The sequence below is a fragment of the Ochotona princeps genome, chromosome 23 (assembly GCF_030435755.1).
Source record: "Ochotona princeps isolate mOchPri1 chromosome 23, mOchPri1.hap1, whole genome shotgun sequence".
In the NCBI taxonomy this organism is placed as follows: Eukaryota; Metazoa; Chordata; class Mammalia; order Lagomorpha; family Ochotonidae; genus Ochotona; species Ochotona princeps.
This window is the reverse complement of record NC_080854.1, coordinates 31,834,570-31,849,986: the sequence shown is the minus strand read 5'-3', so window position 1 is coordinate 31,849,986 and position 15,417 is coordinate 31,834,570. Positions and strand designations below refer to the sequence as shown.

Below are 15,417 nucleotides of genomic sequence, written 5' to 3'. Positions count from 1 at the left end.
CCAAGAGAGTGCCTGCGTGGATACCTGAAAACCGCCACACTCGGACTCTGCCGCCTGCCCGTTTTCCATGCCCAGAGTCCCAAAGCTGGCGAGCCCCAGAGAAGGCCAAGGACTCCTGGAGGCTCATCCTACAGTTGGAGAGCAAGCTTGGAGAGAACAATAGCAAGCCGGAGCCAGCAGCTCCTTCCTCCGTCCCAAACGGCTCGCGGGTGGCGCGCAGAGCCCACAACGAGCCTGGGGCGCAGAGTTGGAGCCCCGAAAAGGCGCACTGCCCCTTTAAAAGGCCGCGCGTCTCCAGGCCGGCCTTCCTCCCCGGGGCTCCAGCTGTGATTGACGCTGGGCGGCGAGAGGAGGCGCCTGGCGCTAACAAAAGTCCGGCCCGCGGGCGAGCCGCGCCGGGCTGCCAGTCGCCTCAGGCTCGGGGCATCCGCAACAAGTGGCCGCCGCTTCCTCCCCAGGGAAGCCGTGGGCGCGCAGGGGCGCCCGAAGGAGGCGGCCGAGCCCGGCAGCCCGGGCGCCCGCGCGGCTCAGCGCCCACCTCAGGAGCTCGGGGTGGGCGGATGGGGACCCGGTGGCGGCGGCGCGGCGAGCCTCTGGGCGGCCCCCGGGCGCGGGCTCACGGTGGCGCTGCGCCCGCCGGCCCCGAACGCGGATTCTAAGCGGCGGGGCCCCGCCCGGAACATTCGGGGGGTGGGGTGCCAGGAGTGGGGACTGAGCGCCACCTCCCACCGGAGTGCAGGGGCCGAGCCGGGCCCGGGAGCCGAGGGCTATGCGCAGCTAACGGTCCCGTCGAGCGGGCTTTCCAGTGGCCAAGCGCGCAGGAGGTGCGCCCCAGCTATGCAGTGTCCAGGGAGACGGCGGGCATGACGGCGACAGGATGGGCGCGAACAATGGCAAACAGTACGGCAGTGAGGGTGAGTGGGCCGCTCGTCCTCACACTCCCGGATAGTGCCCCCTCCCCCTCCGCGTTTGCGTCCTCGCGGCTGGGTAGCGGGTTCACGCGCGCTGCCCCGGCGCGCCCCCGTTTGGCACCCTGTCTGTGCCACCACCTTCCTTCTTGGCACTGATGACCCGTTAGTGGGGTGAGGCGCCCCGAGGGTGCTTTTTCACTCCGGAGTGGGTGTCTTTAGGCAACTTCCCAGGTTGCGTTTGGGATAGCCCAAGTTGCGTCGTAGTTGCGTTTTGAGAACACATGTGCCTCAGCTTTTCCTGGGTTTTAGGGTGATGGTTTGGCAGATACTGAAGAAGACGTTTTGGAAAAAATAACGTAGTGCAAACTTTCCCAGGCCTTTGTGCTACGATGCTCTGGACTTAACTTTCCTGTAGCAGGAAACACTTCTGAGAGGAGAAGAGAAGCTTGCATTCTTTGCTAACTCTCCCTCTGGTCTGACAGCTTCGTGCAACTCACCACCCTGGGGTCCTGCGAGGCTGCACGCTTTGTCTGGGTTCCCTAGGGCTCTAGACGGGCAAAGGACCATCTGTTACGAGCGGCTGGACATTGCCCAGAAATATTGCCTGTCAAGTGGGAACTTGGAAGTTGGGGAAACTTGAAACTCCACCTACTCCTCAAAGGATGATGGATGTGTGGGTTGGCTTCTCCCTCGGCTCTCCTCCCCCTCTGTGCATAAAACCCTAGTGTTGTAGCCCGATTGATGAACAGCCCTTGATATGCATAAGGCGAAGGCGTTTTCTGCAGTTTAGCAGTCAGCAAGGTTTGTATCTGGTGAGCTTGGCTCGGGGGGAGTGGAGGAGACGCGGTCAGCCTCCCCGCCGGCCCCAGCGGACAGGCGGTCGCGAAGGAGGGGCCGGGCTTGCAGACTGGGAGGAATGCAGAACAGCATTGAGCATGCGGGCTTGAGGAGATTCAGATGATCTGGTTCGAAGCTTGGAGTTGTGGTCACAGAGTGTGGGTGTTTATGCCCCCGTGTTTATGCCTGCTCGTTTCCCAGCGGCTTGGTGGAATTATAGAAGAAACCGACCCTCAGAAACGATCTCCTCATGAAACCTTTGTTGAAGTCATTGTTTTCCAGATCATCATGTTTTGGATTCCATCTATATGTTTATATATATATACACACACACATACACACACACATATATACATACATGCACACACACACATAGTCTTGATTTTTTAACTCTCCAGAAGCATATATAAATAGTGACAGGTCTTCAGAAAGTTCATGGAGAACGTGTATCATGGAAAAAAAGAAAGTACTAGGCTTGGATTTTGTTTTTTGGCACTAAAATAAGCATGCATTTTAATTCTATTTTCCAGAAACTTTTTTTGGGTTCTATCTGTGTAATCATCCTGGGCAGTTAGGATTGATAGTTTTTACCATTTCCTTAAAAAAAAAATGAAATAGAAGGTTGTCATTTTAGATAGAAAATAAGAAAGGATGCCAAAATAGATTATTGGAGAATCTTGGCCACTCCCCAAGATGTTGTAGAGTTAATGTTCCTAAAATGTGTGGAAAAATGAACGATTAAGCCTTCTTATTCTGAGTCATTAAAAAGCTTTCAGTAATTGTGGAGTGTCCTTGTCAAGCCTCACATGCCTGTGGCATGCACTGAGCAGTGCTGGGGGCAAGGCCAGCCAGGGGACCTTGCAGCGCCTCTGAGCACCCCCTTGGTGCAACTTGTTGTGAGATCCCAGCCATGCTCGCCGTGTGCAGTGTGTGGTACAGGACGGCTTCCTGTCTGAAAGGCAGAGTGTTCAACCCTTGGGAGAGAACAGGAGAGACAGGGAACTAATGTTCTCCAGCTGTTATTCGTAAATGCTACCTCTGCATTTTCGCTTCAGCCCAAGTCCGATTTTACTGGGATCAGATTTAGATACACTGCGGACTTTTATAGACAAAGCCTCTTGTACTCAGCTGATTCACAGGACCAAGGGGAAGTCTGGGGAGAAAAATTCTTGTGTTTGGGCTGGAGGGGGCCACTGTGGTTAATTTTTTTCCACCCCCTTCAGATGTACCAACATTTCTCTGTGATGGAAAGACTAGAGAAAGAGGGGTAACAGGACCTTCCCCCACTTCTTTTGCTACTCTGTTTAGGGCCCCTGCTCTGCAGGGTTGTGCTGTATGATTGGGTACGTTCAACATGATGCCATGGTGTTATTGCCTGGTGAGGGCTACGCAAGCAATCCAGTGGGAATTTGTTGTGCCAGTGCCTTGTTTCAAACACAGAATGTCAAATATCAAAAGAAGAGACATAGTTCCTGGACAGCTATCTATTCTCAAAGGAGACTGGGAACAAAAACGCTTGTGTAGATTTAGATTTATGTTTCAAACTTCGGTGGGAAGTGATCGGCGAGCCTATATTAATAGAGTGCACAACTTTAAAACATTGGTGTTTGTGTACAAACATCTGTGGCTTAGTATATCTTACGCGTTGGTGCCTGTGGGCGCGTGATGCACCTGCTTCTTGAAGACTGCAGAATTATGGAGTCATTGAAATGACAAAGATACCATTGACTTATTAGTAAGTTCACATTTTCTTGCTCTTGGAAAATGATTATTTTCATTGAAAAAGTTTTTTTTTTTTTCAGGAAGACAGCATGGTCAGGTGCCAGGGCACAAAGTCTTCCAGGTGTCATCAGTGTAACTCAAGGCCCAGTGTATGAGCAATTGAGCAATTCCTTGGATTTGTAACAAGTGGGGATTCTAGAGTTCATTCTGGAACTCCTTGATCCTTTACCATGGCATGTGAAGGTTTTAGGAGCTTTTTGTGTAGAAGGTACAGCATCACATCACAAAGTGGGAGGGTGTGAATACTTCAGACTCATTTCAGCTCTTGGATGCTTCCTTCTCTAAGCAGGGTTCGGGGGGATTCCCGAGGGGCATCTCCATTTTCTGTTCCTTGAGTGTGTTGCCATTCATTTCGTATCTCATGGGCTACTTAACAGAGATTAAACTTCGAGAGACATGTTTGAATTTATTGGAAGTTAGTAAGTCACACCTGCACGTTTGTTTTTCTCTGTGTTGTTCTTTCCCACCTCCCTCTTACTGCTATTAGGCCCCAAATCCTTGCTTTCTGGCAACATCAAAGGGACTGTATACATCCAGAACAGGTGTTTCCAAGGTGTTTTGTTTTCGTTAGCACTGGTAATGACCCAAGTTATGATCTAATTGGCAGTCTTGCCACTGTCTGCCTTCGTGCCGGCTTGGGTTTTGTCCTGCGCTAAGTTAATCTTTAGCTATTTAGAAACAGAAGTGAATGTCTGAATGATTAGGATGTTTCGGTAACTTCTTTTATGGAGGGCTAATTTTTTCTCTTTATCTTTCATAAAACATATGTTGCACCTCATGCATAGAAATCTGAAGAATGAGTTGGGAGATTCAAAGCCATTAGAACCATTAGCTCTGACTCCAGTTAAGCCAAATAAACAAATCCCAGTTCAAGTAGGGAGAGGTGCTGTTTTCCCTGCCTTTTAAGGTTTCCCAGCCTCACAATCACTTACTCTGTGGTTTCAGTGTCATGTTTATTCTACGCCAGCAGGTCACAGGCAGGAGCACTTACACTGTTAACAGCTCTTTTGCAAAGCCCTGCCGAGTGTTGAACTGGAGCTGATGAGTCCTTAGCAATGGGATTTGAACATTGGTAGCTTTCTCTTCCACTAGGGGCTATGGGTCCCTTTGTGTCTCAGATGTCTGCTGATAGATAAGACGCAAGCCAATCACCGTAGAGTATTGATCATCGCTACTCCATCAGCACCTTGGGAAGTACACTTTGAAATAATGATGGTGGTCAACATTTGGTATGAGAGTATATTTCCAGGCGTAATTCTAATCACTAGACGTGTTCCAACTCCCTTCATGCTCACAGTGATCCCTAAGACAGGTGTTCCTGTTTTCTGTGTGAGGAGACACAGCCCTAGAGAACATGGTATTTTCTCCTGAGTCAGGCAGTGAGTGTAGGTTGAATTCAGAGCAACTCTTAAGTCTAGAGTCTAGCATTCATTCATCTGGCATGTTTACATTTTACTTAGTTCAGACTATAGTTCAGGGTCTCCTAGTTTCTTCGCATTTTCACAGATGAAGATCATGTCTTGCATATTCCTCTGTGTGTGTGTGTGTGTGTATTGGGATGCAGGGGGATTTGGACAGTTGATACATACACATACGCACACATGGTAATTTGATAAACCACGTGGTACATGGGGTCAAGGTCTCTGAATAATGAAAATTGGCAGATTAAGGTAATTCAGAATGTGGGAGGATAATGGCGCTGCAATTTTAATTAGAGTAGTCACTCTGGTCTTTACTGAAAAGGCAGCATTTAAACCAAACCCTGAGGGCAACGGGGGATTGCGCATGGGGCATCCAGGTTTCCTGTCACTGTTACTTGCTGTGGCATTAAATGAAGGGGAATACTCGGTGCTTGTTTTAGTCATTTTGAGCTGCAATAACGCAGTAGCAGGGATGGGGTGACTTTACAGTATTGACACTGATTTCTCCCGGTCTGAAGCGCAGCAGTCTGAGGTCAGGCTTCAGCGTGAGCAGGCTCTGGTGAGGGTGGTCATCTTCCCATGCGTTCACATGGCTGTGGTGGTGGTGCTCACGTGGTGGGGCTTACATGATGGGGCTCACACAGTGCTGCTCACACAGTGGTGGCATTTAATTTTTATTGTTTTAGATGAGGCTTACATAGTTGATCAGGGTGGGAAGAATCCAGTGTTAGGGAGAAGTGGGTGTGATCATTGTTTCCAAACTTTCTGTTTCTTCCCATTTTTGAGAGCAAGGGGGAGACAAGGGGAGAAAGCATACTCAGCCTCCCAACCATCTCAGTACCCAGTGATGGGGAATGGCCACCCGATACTGACTCAGGGTCCCAAGGTGACGCAAAGTATCTTAGCAGCTACATGTGCCAAGAGGGAATGCAGAGACCCAAGCAGCCCATGCTCTTCTGAGGTAGTATCCTGTTATTGCCGGGACCAGTGGATGCTGCCTTCCTGATGTGTGTATATGGGCTTGATGATTCCCTCCAAGGTTGCTTTAACACTGAGACAGAAGTAGATTTTCACCTTCTGCTTCTGTGAAATAACTCGGTTCTGATACAAGTCAGAAGACGAATGACTGTTGCACCATTTGGTTCGAGCGGAAGAATCATCAGTACAGGGAGCAGTGTTGTTTCTGGCATGAAAAATGGGAAGGTAGCTTTAGAGATTTGAGGAATCTTTTTCCAAATTTATATCAAAAATAAATAAATACAGGTAAGTTTCCTCTCCACTTTAGAAAATCTTATCTTAATGCCCTCTGCCCTTTGAAGCAGAATGAATTCTGGAGTGGTTTGAGTAATGAGGAATCATTTTGTTCTTTCATATCTGCAGATATCTCAGGAAGCTGTTTAGTTAACTTTGCTTTGCTGTTTTACTAGTGGAAACCTCTAGGTGTTGTGCATCTTAAGATGGCCTAAGGATTGTCTTCAAAATATGTGACAGATTCTGGCATCAAGTCTAGATTAAATAAGGAAAGAGTGAAGTTTAGAAGCTTAGTATTTAATAGAAGTATCTGAAGGACTGCTGTGATCAGCAATGTATTCCAGAGTGCTGAACAAATATGGGTGTGTGAGACCTTTAAGAAGCTAGAACTTAAAAAAAAAAATGTTAACATTGGTTCTCTTTAAAAAAGACTCGCCAGGGCCTGGCTCAGTAGCCTAGCGGCTAAAATCCTCAACTTGAAAGCGCCAGGATCCCATATGGGCGCTGGTTCTAATCCCAGCAGCCCCACTTCCCATCCTGCTTGTGGCCTGGGAAAGCAGTTGAGGATGGCCCAAAGCCTTGGGACCCTGCACCGTCATGAGAAACGGAAAGAAGTTCCTGGCTCCTGTCTTCAGATTGGACCAGCACTGGCCGTTGTGGCCATTTGGGGAGTGAATCAATGGACAGGGGATCTTTCTCTCTGTCTGGCCTCCTCTCCATATATCTGAGTTTCCAATTCAAATAAATAAAATAAATCCTAAAAAAAAGACTTGCCAGATAACTATAGGTGTCCAAATCTGAGTTAGGTTTCCTAACCAGGGAGCAAGACTATGGAAAGTCGACCCTGTATAAATATGATTAAGGTCTCAGTATTGAGTAAGGGATCGTTTCCTGGCAAACATTCTGTCCTAATGGATGATGTTTGATGAAGGGTTATTATTTGTTTCTAACTTGTTTTGCTATTGCTCCAAACCATGGGATGTCTCTGTCATTGTAACAAATTGTCGAACAGTGCTGTCCTTGTCTTTTCTTCATCTGTGTGTGTATTTGTATATGTGCATATGTCATATGTCATATGTCATGGATCAGCCAACACTGGAACTGGTGCCCATTGGGGATGCGGATGTTGCAGGCAATACTTTAACCTGTTCACCACAATGCTGGCTCCTTTCCCCTGCCTTCTTGGGATATAATTTCCTGCACTGAAAATTAAGCTTGATAAATGACTTTCCTGATTTTCAGAACAATTCTAAATATCAACTACACTTAAGAGCGTCATTGTTTTGTTATTATTATGCTGAAACATGCAGATCTAATAAACTTGAAGCAAGGTTTTTAATTGTGCCATTTTGGATATCTTGAATAAATAATGTAGAGTAAATGTTTTTATTTTGTAGATAACAGTTTAATTGGTATGGTTATCTAGTGGCATCTGATCAGAAGCTGCAAGGGAAGAGTGTCTTCCTTAAGGAACTTGGAGACAATTTAGTGTCGCTTAGATTCTGCTAGGAGGAGCCAGTTCAGCTGTCCTTTCGCTTGGCGGCAAGGTCAATATTGGCTGAACAGCTCCTTCTTCTAGCTATAGGAATGTAGAGAGCTGCTTCCATCTACTTACTATAGTGGTCCCCGGATACAATAGGATTTTCTTGTAGGACATTCAGAGTTTAATTGAGAAGCTGGGAGGGAGCCACCATGTTATTCTATTTTGGGAACTAGAGTGGCTTCTTTAGGCTCATTGTCTAGTCCAAGGTTGAATGGCCATGTCTAGTGAGGGCTGTCTTCTTGGCAGACTCTTGAAGCAAGGTATGCATGTGTTTTGATCTCTTTTCCTCTTTTGTCATCTCTTCTTTTAAAAATCACGATAATCAACCTATTTTGGGCTTTAAACTAGTGGCTTTGTCTACCCTTAAACACCTTGCAAAGGCCCCTCCTATAAATAACACAGTCAGCTTAAGTAGCCATCCTCTTAATTCCTCACAGGAGAGATTGTATTTCACTTCGCATCAATCTTCAGGGAATAAACCATATCTGGACCATATTATTGAGTGACTTCGGCACAAGGTGATATGTGCTGACTCACACAAAGACCATACTTCTCAACTGCGTGAATAATAACAATTATGGACAACATCTGGAGAGACATGCCTAAAACATGGGTATAGTTTGCTAAAATAAGCAATGACAAATTGGGTTAGTAGAAGGAGTGGCTTAGAGTCTTGGGAGAAATGAAATGTTGTGTAAGGGACTCTCCTTAGCTATTTTGCAAATTCTGTGTTCTGTTTCTCATGAGGTTTGGTCCATGGAGAGGCATTATTGTGGTTGTTCCTTCAGTGAGGGGGGTGGCATGATTCTGGAGAGGAGTAGGCATAACCTTTCCAGCTTGTGTGCCTCGCTGGCCTGCACGGTGCAGTGCAGAGTGGAAGCCTGCAGGCAGATATTTCCAAAATGCGTTAGTTAATACCCCCAAAGAGGTACAGCTTTCAAAGTTTTGACATGAAAAATCACCAGCCATCTCTGCATTTTCCTCAGCAATGAAACGTAAGCATATGGTCACCATTTTCCCCATTCCGTGGCTGAAGCAGGGTAGACTGTTTCTGGAGCCATAAATCTCTATTAGGCTGTGCATTCGATATGCTCATTCTATCAATTCCTATTTAAATTCTTAAACCAATAACCAAATGAAAAACAGTTGTTAACACTGCATGAACTCATAATTGTAACTTTAGATGCCTTGAGCAATGTGTAGAAATGTTATTAAAACATTTTTTTGTTTGCTACCCTTTCTGTGGTAAATTCCTTTGCAGCATTTTCCAAGCAGATGTAGTAGTGGAAAGAGAATCGAAATTTTTACAGAAAAATGTCAGGGATTTTTCTGGTACTTGCAGATTGACCTTCTTGCTCCAAGCCAGGCACTTTTAAGCCAGGAGAGGTCAAGAAACAGCTACTTGTATGTGCACTTGAACCTTTGGATTCAATGGAATACTGTGTCAAATTATGGGAGCATCTCGATTAAGTCCAAGACCAGGGCTTAGATGTTCCAGCTGTTAGGGTTACCTCTGACCTCAGAAAGATGAGGAAGGCGACTTCCTGAAGGTTGGGAGGAAAACAGTATAAACCCAAGCAGAGGGAGAACTGAACGAAGTGGGCAGCGGGGGGGAGGGAATTAAATCATCAACTGCTTCTCGTTGGAATGAACAGAACCAATGATCATCTCAACTTTCTTTAAAAAACAAAGCAAGCAAGCAAACAAACAAACAAACAAAACCTACCTCCTGAAACAAAAAGGTAGATGAATAGATATTTGGGAGGTTTGCCTACTAACATGTTTATTTTATTCTCAACTATTTTGATAATTGCAGCTAACAGTTGTTGATCCTGTACCAGGGTGCCAGCTCTGCTGAACACCAGGCATGGCCATGCATATGGTACATGAACAGGCAGTAAGGCAGCTGCACTTCACAGCCATAGTGCAGCTCAAGGCGCATAGCTAGTGTGGCTGAGCAGAGATTCCTGTAGCTGCCATAGTCCCACTGCCTCTATACCATGTTCGTCACCTCTCTTGTCTCATCATTTGGGTTGTACCCCAAACCTTTGTCAAACTTTGTTTTGCTTGTGTATTTCAAAGAATTGCAATGGCAGAGAAGGAGGCATGAAAAAGAAGAGCCAGTGACAGTGTTATGGATCAGGTGTTCATTTCTTTTTCCAGATTATGGAAGTTTTCCTTTATTACTTAATTGAATATAGCTTTAAAACCATATTCTCTTGCTGCAGCTTTTGTAACTCCCATAACTCTTATGTCCCTTAATTCTTAAATACTTTTCTTAGTATGACTGAATTCCTCTTTCAGCTTTTTGATGGTTTCACCATTAGGGCAAGAAATATCTTCCACTTCTGAGATTATTTCTTTTGCCTCCTTCATTCTATTATTGAGACTTTCCATGGAATTTTTAATTTACTCTGTTGCATCCTTTATTTCTAGTTATTCTGCTTGATTTTGTTTCACTGTTTCAATTTCCTGTGTGACATAGTCCTTAAATTCCTGCATGTTATTCTCATTGTTGATAAGAAGTTTTAGAACAAGTTTTCAAAGTTCTGTAATTCTCCCACAGCATTTCCATGTCGTATTCCTCAGTTAACTCTGAGGTTGGCAAAGGCTTTTTGTTCCTTTGCAGGGGAGCCTTCAGTAATATTCATTGTACCTCTGTCTCTTTTGCCATTGGTCATTGTATTTCTGATTAGCAGATTCTTCTCCGTGGGTCAGGTTTCTAATCTGTTTTGCCAACTGGCCTACAGTTTGATTTTGCTTATTGTGTTTGGTACCCGGTCGTTTATCTGTAGTCATTTGTGCCACTCCCTCCAATGAGTTTCAGGTCTGGGATCTTGTGTTAGACTTCTCCCATGGTCTCTATAGCCCTAGCTCCTTGCTGACCACTCTCCACCTCCTGTGATCCCATGCTATGGCTGCACCATTGTCTGTGCAACCTTTCTCCCTCTTCTGGTTCAGGAAGCTCCCAAGATTAGGAAGACACCAGGTGTTCTAAATAACTAGATTGTTGATGCTACAAATCTTGGTGGAAACTGCTGGTTAGGTCTGAGGGCCACCTCTACCTATTTTGACCCATCAGATGCCAAAATTGGTATTATTTTCCCTGTGGGACCAGTGAAATGGATTGAGCTGGAAGTTGAGTTTGCTCCCAGCTCAGTGCATGCACAACTCACCGTTGTTTGTTCCTCCAGTCTCATAGCTTTTGCCACACTATACAAAATAGTGCCTGATGTGCCACTGGTGGAGCTATGGATCTGCTGGTTGTTAGGTCTGGAGGCTACCTGGCCCTAATTTCGGTGGAACCTGTAGGATACCATGTTGGTGCAATGCACAGAGCCAGAAATGAGTTCTCTCCCAGCTTAGTGCATTTGCAGTCCTGTCCCACAGCCTTTGCCTCTACACAAAATGGCACCTGATGTGCTTTTAATGGAGATCTGGGCTATGAACTTCACCCTGTTCCTGCACCATTTGCTTAGGTTCTACTGCTCTGTCTGTGCTAGTTGAATTAAACAAACCAGCTGGATGGGGTAGTTCTTTGCCTGGGCTCACATGCTGAGCTGCTGGTGAACTCCCCTTCCCACCTGGCTGCTGGAGGAGCTCAGGCTGTCAGTAGAGCTCAGATCCCTGCTTGCTGACTGCCACTGGCGTATCTGGTCTCTGCAACACTGCCTGTTGTCTCTGCTACTTCCCCATAACCGTTAGTCTCCAGGTGCCCCTCTGCCGTTGGCCTCTCCTCTCCTATTTCCTAGAATGTGTCCTCTTTGCTTCATTCTGGCTAATGATTCTCTGTCTGTTTAAACATGTCCTTACCCTATTCCGCCATCTTGAGTGCCTGCAATTTTAAGTGCTATAAGAAAAAATGTCAAGATATTGTGATCTGTAGCATTCACTTACATGAGCCCTTACTTGGTAAAACAAACATGACTCTACAGATTATAATTTTTTTCCTTAAAAGAAGCTGCATTTGTCTGAGAGGCTGAGAGAAAGTGAGATAAACAGACAGTGTGAACTCCAACTTAGTGTTTTGCTCCCCCAAAGTATAAGACAACTGGTGCTCAGGTTGAAAGCTGATTCTCCATAGAGGTCCACACAGGTGGCACAGCCCTATGTACTTGAGCCATCATTGCTGTTTTAAAGAGTTTGCATTAACAGGAAGCTGGGGTAAGGAGCTAACCATAGTGCCATGTGTACATCCCTTGGTGTCTTAGGTCCTGGGCCAAATAGCCACATGTAAAATCTGTATTTAAATATTGCTTTTCTTCCAACTTAACCAACTCTATATTCTTCTCATTTTTTTTTGTTATTTCTGTCACTGTAGATAGAGTATCCTTCTGAAGGAGTTCAAGAAATACTAGCCACATCTGTGTGTTGTATGATTTTTTTATGTATCTGTTAGAGGAACAGTTTCGGATAAAGGATCAACCTAAGAATGTGGCTGAAGAAGAAGGAAATAGCGTATTCCATGAGTTTTCGGAGACGCAGTCAGAAGTGCAGCATCTGTGCCCTGTGAGCAGAGGACTTGGAGTGGTTGCAGCAAAAGCCTTGCTGTGTGTTGGGATATCGACTTGGAGCTGGGTGTCTTCCTTTGGTAACAGCATAAGGAAGTGTTGTCTCATTGGTTGAGGGATTTAATCTGCATGACCTGGAGTCTTGATGGCACTCATTTTGAAAGGCCACAGTGTCAGTTCGGGCTCATGAGTGGTGTTTGTATTTGTTTTCTGGCTGTCACTGTTGAAAATCAATAACTACTCCCTGGGTCGGAAACCTACATGCCACTTCCACTGGGTAATGGATATTGCACGTACGGCTATGAAGTCAGTTTGGAGAATTGGCACTCCTGTCCTGAATGGCTTGATTTTCATATTTTACTTTGCATCACTTTGCTTATGTGGTTCTATTTTGATCATTTTCTTTATTTTTTTTCCTCTTGCTTGAAAGGCCTCTTCTGTGGATGATCCTGTGTGCCTGCTTCGAGAGACAGTATTTCCTTGGGGAGTCATTCTCCTCTCCTAAAGCCATAACAATGTGAACTGAGTAATAAGAAACCAATTCCCTTCCCTGAGTTGTGCTTCCAATAGGCATTTCTTTGATATTGACTAATAAAAATAGGAAAGGAATCATTTTTAAATGCTTTGGTTCATGTCCCTTGCTTTCAGTAAGGAAAATTGACTCATGAGGGGGGACATGGCTAATAGAGACACAGCTGACTAGCTGGCCTCAGTCTAACGTCAGATTTCCCAAGCTGCTCGCACACCTCTTTAATCTTGAGGTCACTGTGTGTCCCTTGCGATGTCGCTGTGGCTGGGGAGATTCTTCGCTGCCCCTCCTCACTTAGGAATACTCGCAGTCTTTGAGGAAGGCAACTGAAGGACTTTACACACAGCTTTGGAACATGGTACAGGTGACCTTGAAGCACATTACAGAGAAAGAGACTGAGGCATGCTGACAGAAACTGCTTTGTTAAGGTCTGCCAATGTCAAAGCTTCAGGATATTAGAGTTGTTTTGCGTGCAACTCCTTCCTGCTTTTCTAACTGGCAGAAGCTCTAAGGTGAATGTGGTGACTGTGTTCATTCTCTTCCCTTCATAGGCCCTCCTGCCTCAGCTGCCTGCAGTGCTGACCACTGAGGCTCCCAGCCAAGGACATCTCCAGAAATAATTGTGTGTGTATGTGTATATATATATATATATATATATATATATATATATATTTTTTTTTTTAATATTTATTTGTTTTTATTTGAATGACATATTTACACAGAGAAAGGAGAGACAGGGATCCATCCGCTCTCCTCTGGTTCACTCTCCATATGGCTATAAGGTTGGAGCTGGACTGTTTTTAAGCCAGAAGTCAGGAGCTTCTTCTGACTTGATACTCTGGATGCAGAGTATCAAGGACTTGGGCCATCCTCCATTGTTTTCTTGGGCCAGAAGTAGAGAGCTACATTGGAAGTGGGGCAGCTGAGACACAAGCTAGTGCCCGTGTGGGATGCTGGCACTTCAGGTGATTAGCTTGCTCTGCCACAGCACTGGCTCCTTCGTAAATCATTGTAACTCAAGACGGGGAGGTGAGAAGGGAAAACAGCATGCAATGACCAGTTGAGGCAGCAGTGTTGACACAACTCCAAGGTCCGTCTTGGGTTCTAGAACACTAAATGGTACTGGGCAGGAGCTATGTTGCTACAGCTCCTGTCCCCAACTTGCCCCTCTTCTCATTCTTGCTTGCTTTTCTACCCTTTAATCAGTGTGATCCTTATGGTTTTCCCAATAAACCACTACATTCAAAACATCTCAGAAGCTTTATACCAGGGAACCCAACGTAAAGACAGTGAAATTTGGAAAAGGATGGTGTTCTGCAGGGTCCAGGATGGGATGCCAGTGCTGGATTAATTGTCCTTCTGGGAATTCTGGTTACCCTTACAAGAGAGTGTTCAGCTGACAGTTAAGAGATGTCCACTGGTCCTTTCAATTTATAGATCAGCAGCTCTAGTCCCATATACCCAACTGTTGGGCCAGCAGTGCTTAGCTATTTGATGAAAGAACAGAAACAATTTTGTAGCCTGCTGCTACTGGTGCTATTTGAAGAGCCACCAGGGATTTGTGCGTCTTGGTTCGGCTGTAACTCAGAATTGGCTGCAGATAGGTCTAGAGATGATCTGTCTGGTTCATTTGGAAAACTCTGACGCTGAAATCGGGCACCTCAGCAATTCCTCATTGTCTGTCGTTTTGCTCATTATTTATGTTACCTGAAAAGTGGTCTCTGAAGCTCATCAGAGTTGGCAGTAGGAGCATGAGGAAGAAATAGTGAAGAAGCAGCAGACAGTCAACATTATCATTACCTGAAATAAACATTTTGTGTTAACTGGTTATTGAGAGCCTCGGGGAGTAGGTAATGCTTATTGCATCAGGGACCAAAGGCAAATATGGATTCATTAGATAGATGAAACATGAAAGAGAGTAAGTTGAGCTGCAAGCTAGATGAAAAATGACTGCAAATTAGTATGTAATTTCTTGATCATCCTAACTAGTTTATTAGCCATTTTATTATGCTCACGTAATGCTCCACTGAGATAGTAGTGTGATTGCCAGCTCAGAGTCACTGTGATTCTGAGAAATTTGGAATTAATTGAAAAAATAAATTTGTCACTTATTATTCTTGTCATTGCAACAAGATCTAGCTCCTATATTGCTTATCTGGCAAAACTAACTGGCTACTCCATTAAAAAATTCTTGATATCTTTTGTCCAAGAATTTGCTACTGTTGTAAATTAAGTTACCGTATGTTTTATCTGCTAGTTAAGGCTCTGTATGTGTTGCAACTACAATTCCCCCCAGCTTTCTTTCAGTCTACACCAGGCCCTGGATTAACTGGGAAGCTCTTTGCTCTCTAAATGTATAGTTTGTTTTCCTCGATTTGTATCTTTTGTCATAATATATTTCTTTTCAGAGAATGCTTCACATGCGACTGTTTGTCTTTACCTTCTTAGTTATAGTCCAATTCAGTGTTAACTTTTTAAAATGAAATTTCATTGAATTCCCCTTAGCTATATATTTGTTTGTAATACTTTATCCTTTACTTTGAGAAAATGCGTCGCATGCTCTGCAACCTTTCAATTGTGTTTGTTATTTCTTACCTCTGAACCACTAGCACATTTTATCTGAATGGAAATT

General features: G+C 44.9%; 1 protein-coding gene across 1 annotated transcript in view; it reads left to right on the top strand.

The window, feature by feature from the left end:
* The first annotated feature begins 415 nt into the window (after window positions 1-415).
* The window catches only part of FBXL7 (F-box and leucine rich repeat protein 7), a 270,646-nt gene continuing 255,644 nt past the window's right edge, over window positions 416-15,417 (top strand). Inside the window, exon 1 of the mRNA XM_004583624.4 lies at window positions 416-914. Within this exon, the coding sequence (XP_004583681.1) occupies window positions 878-914 (37 nt within the window). The 5' untranslated portion in view covers window positions 416-877. The remainder of the gene's footprint in view (window positions 915-15,417) is intronic.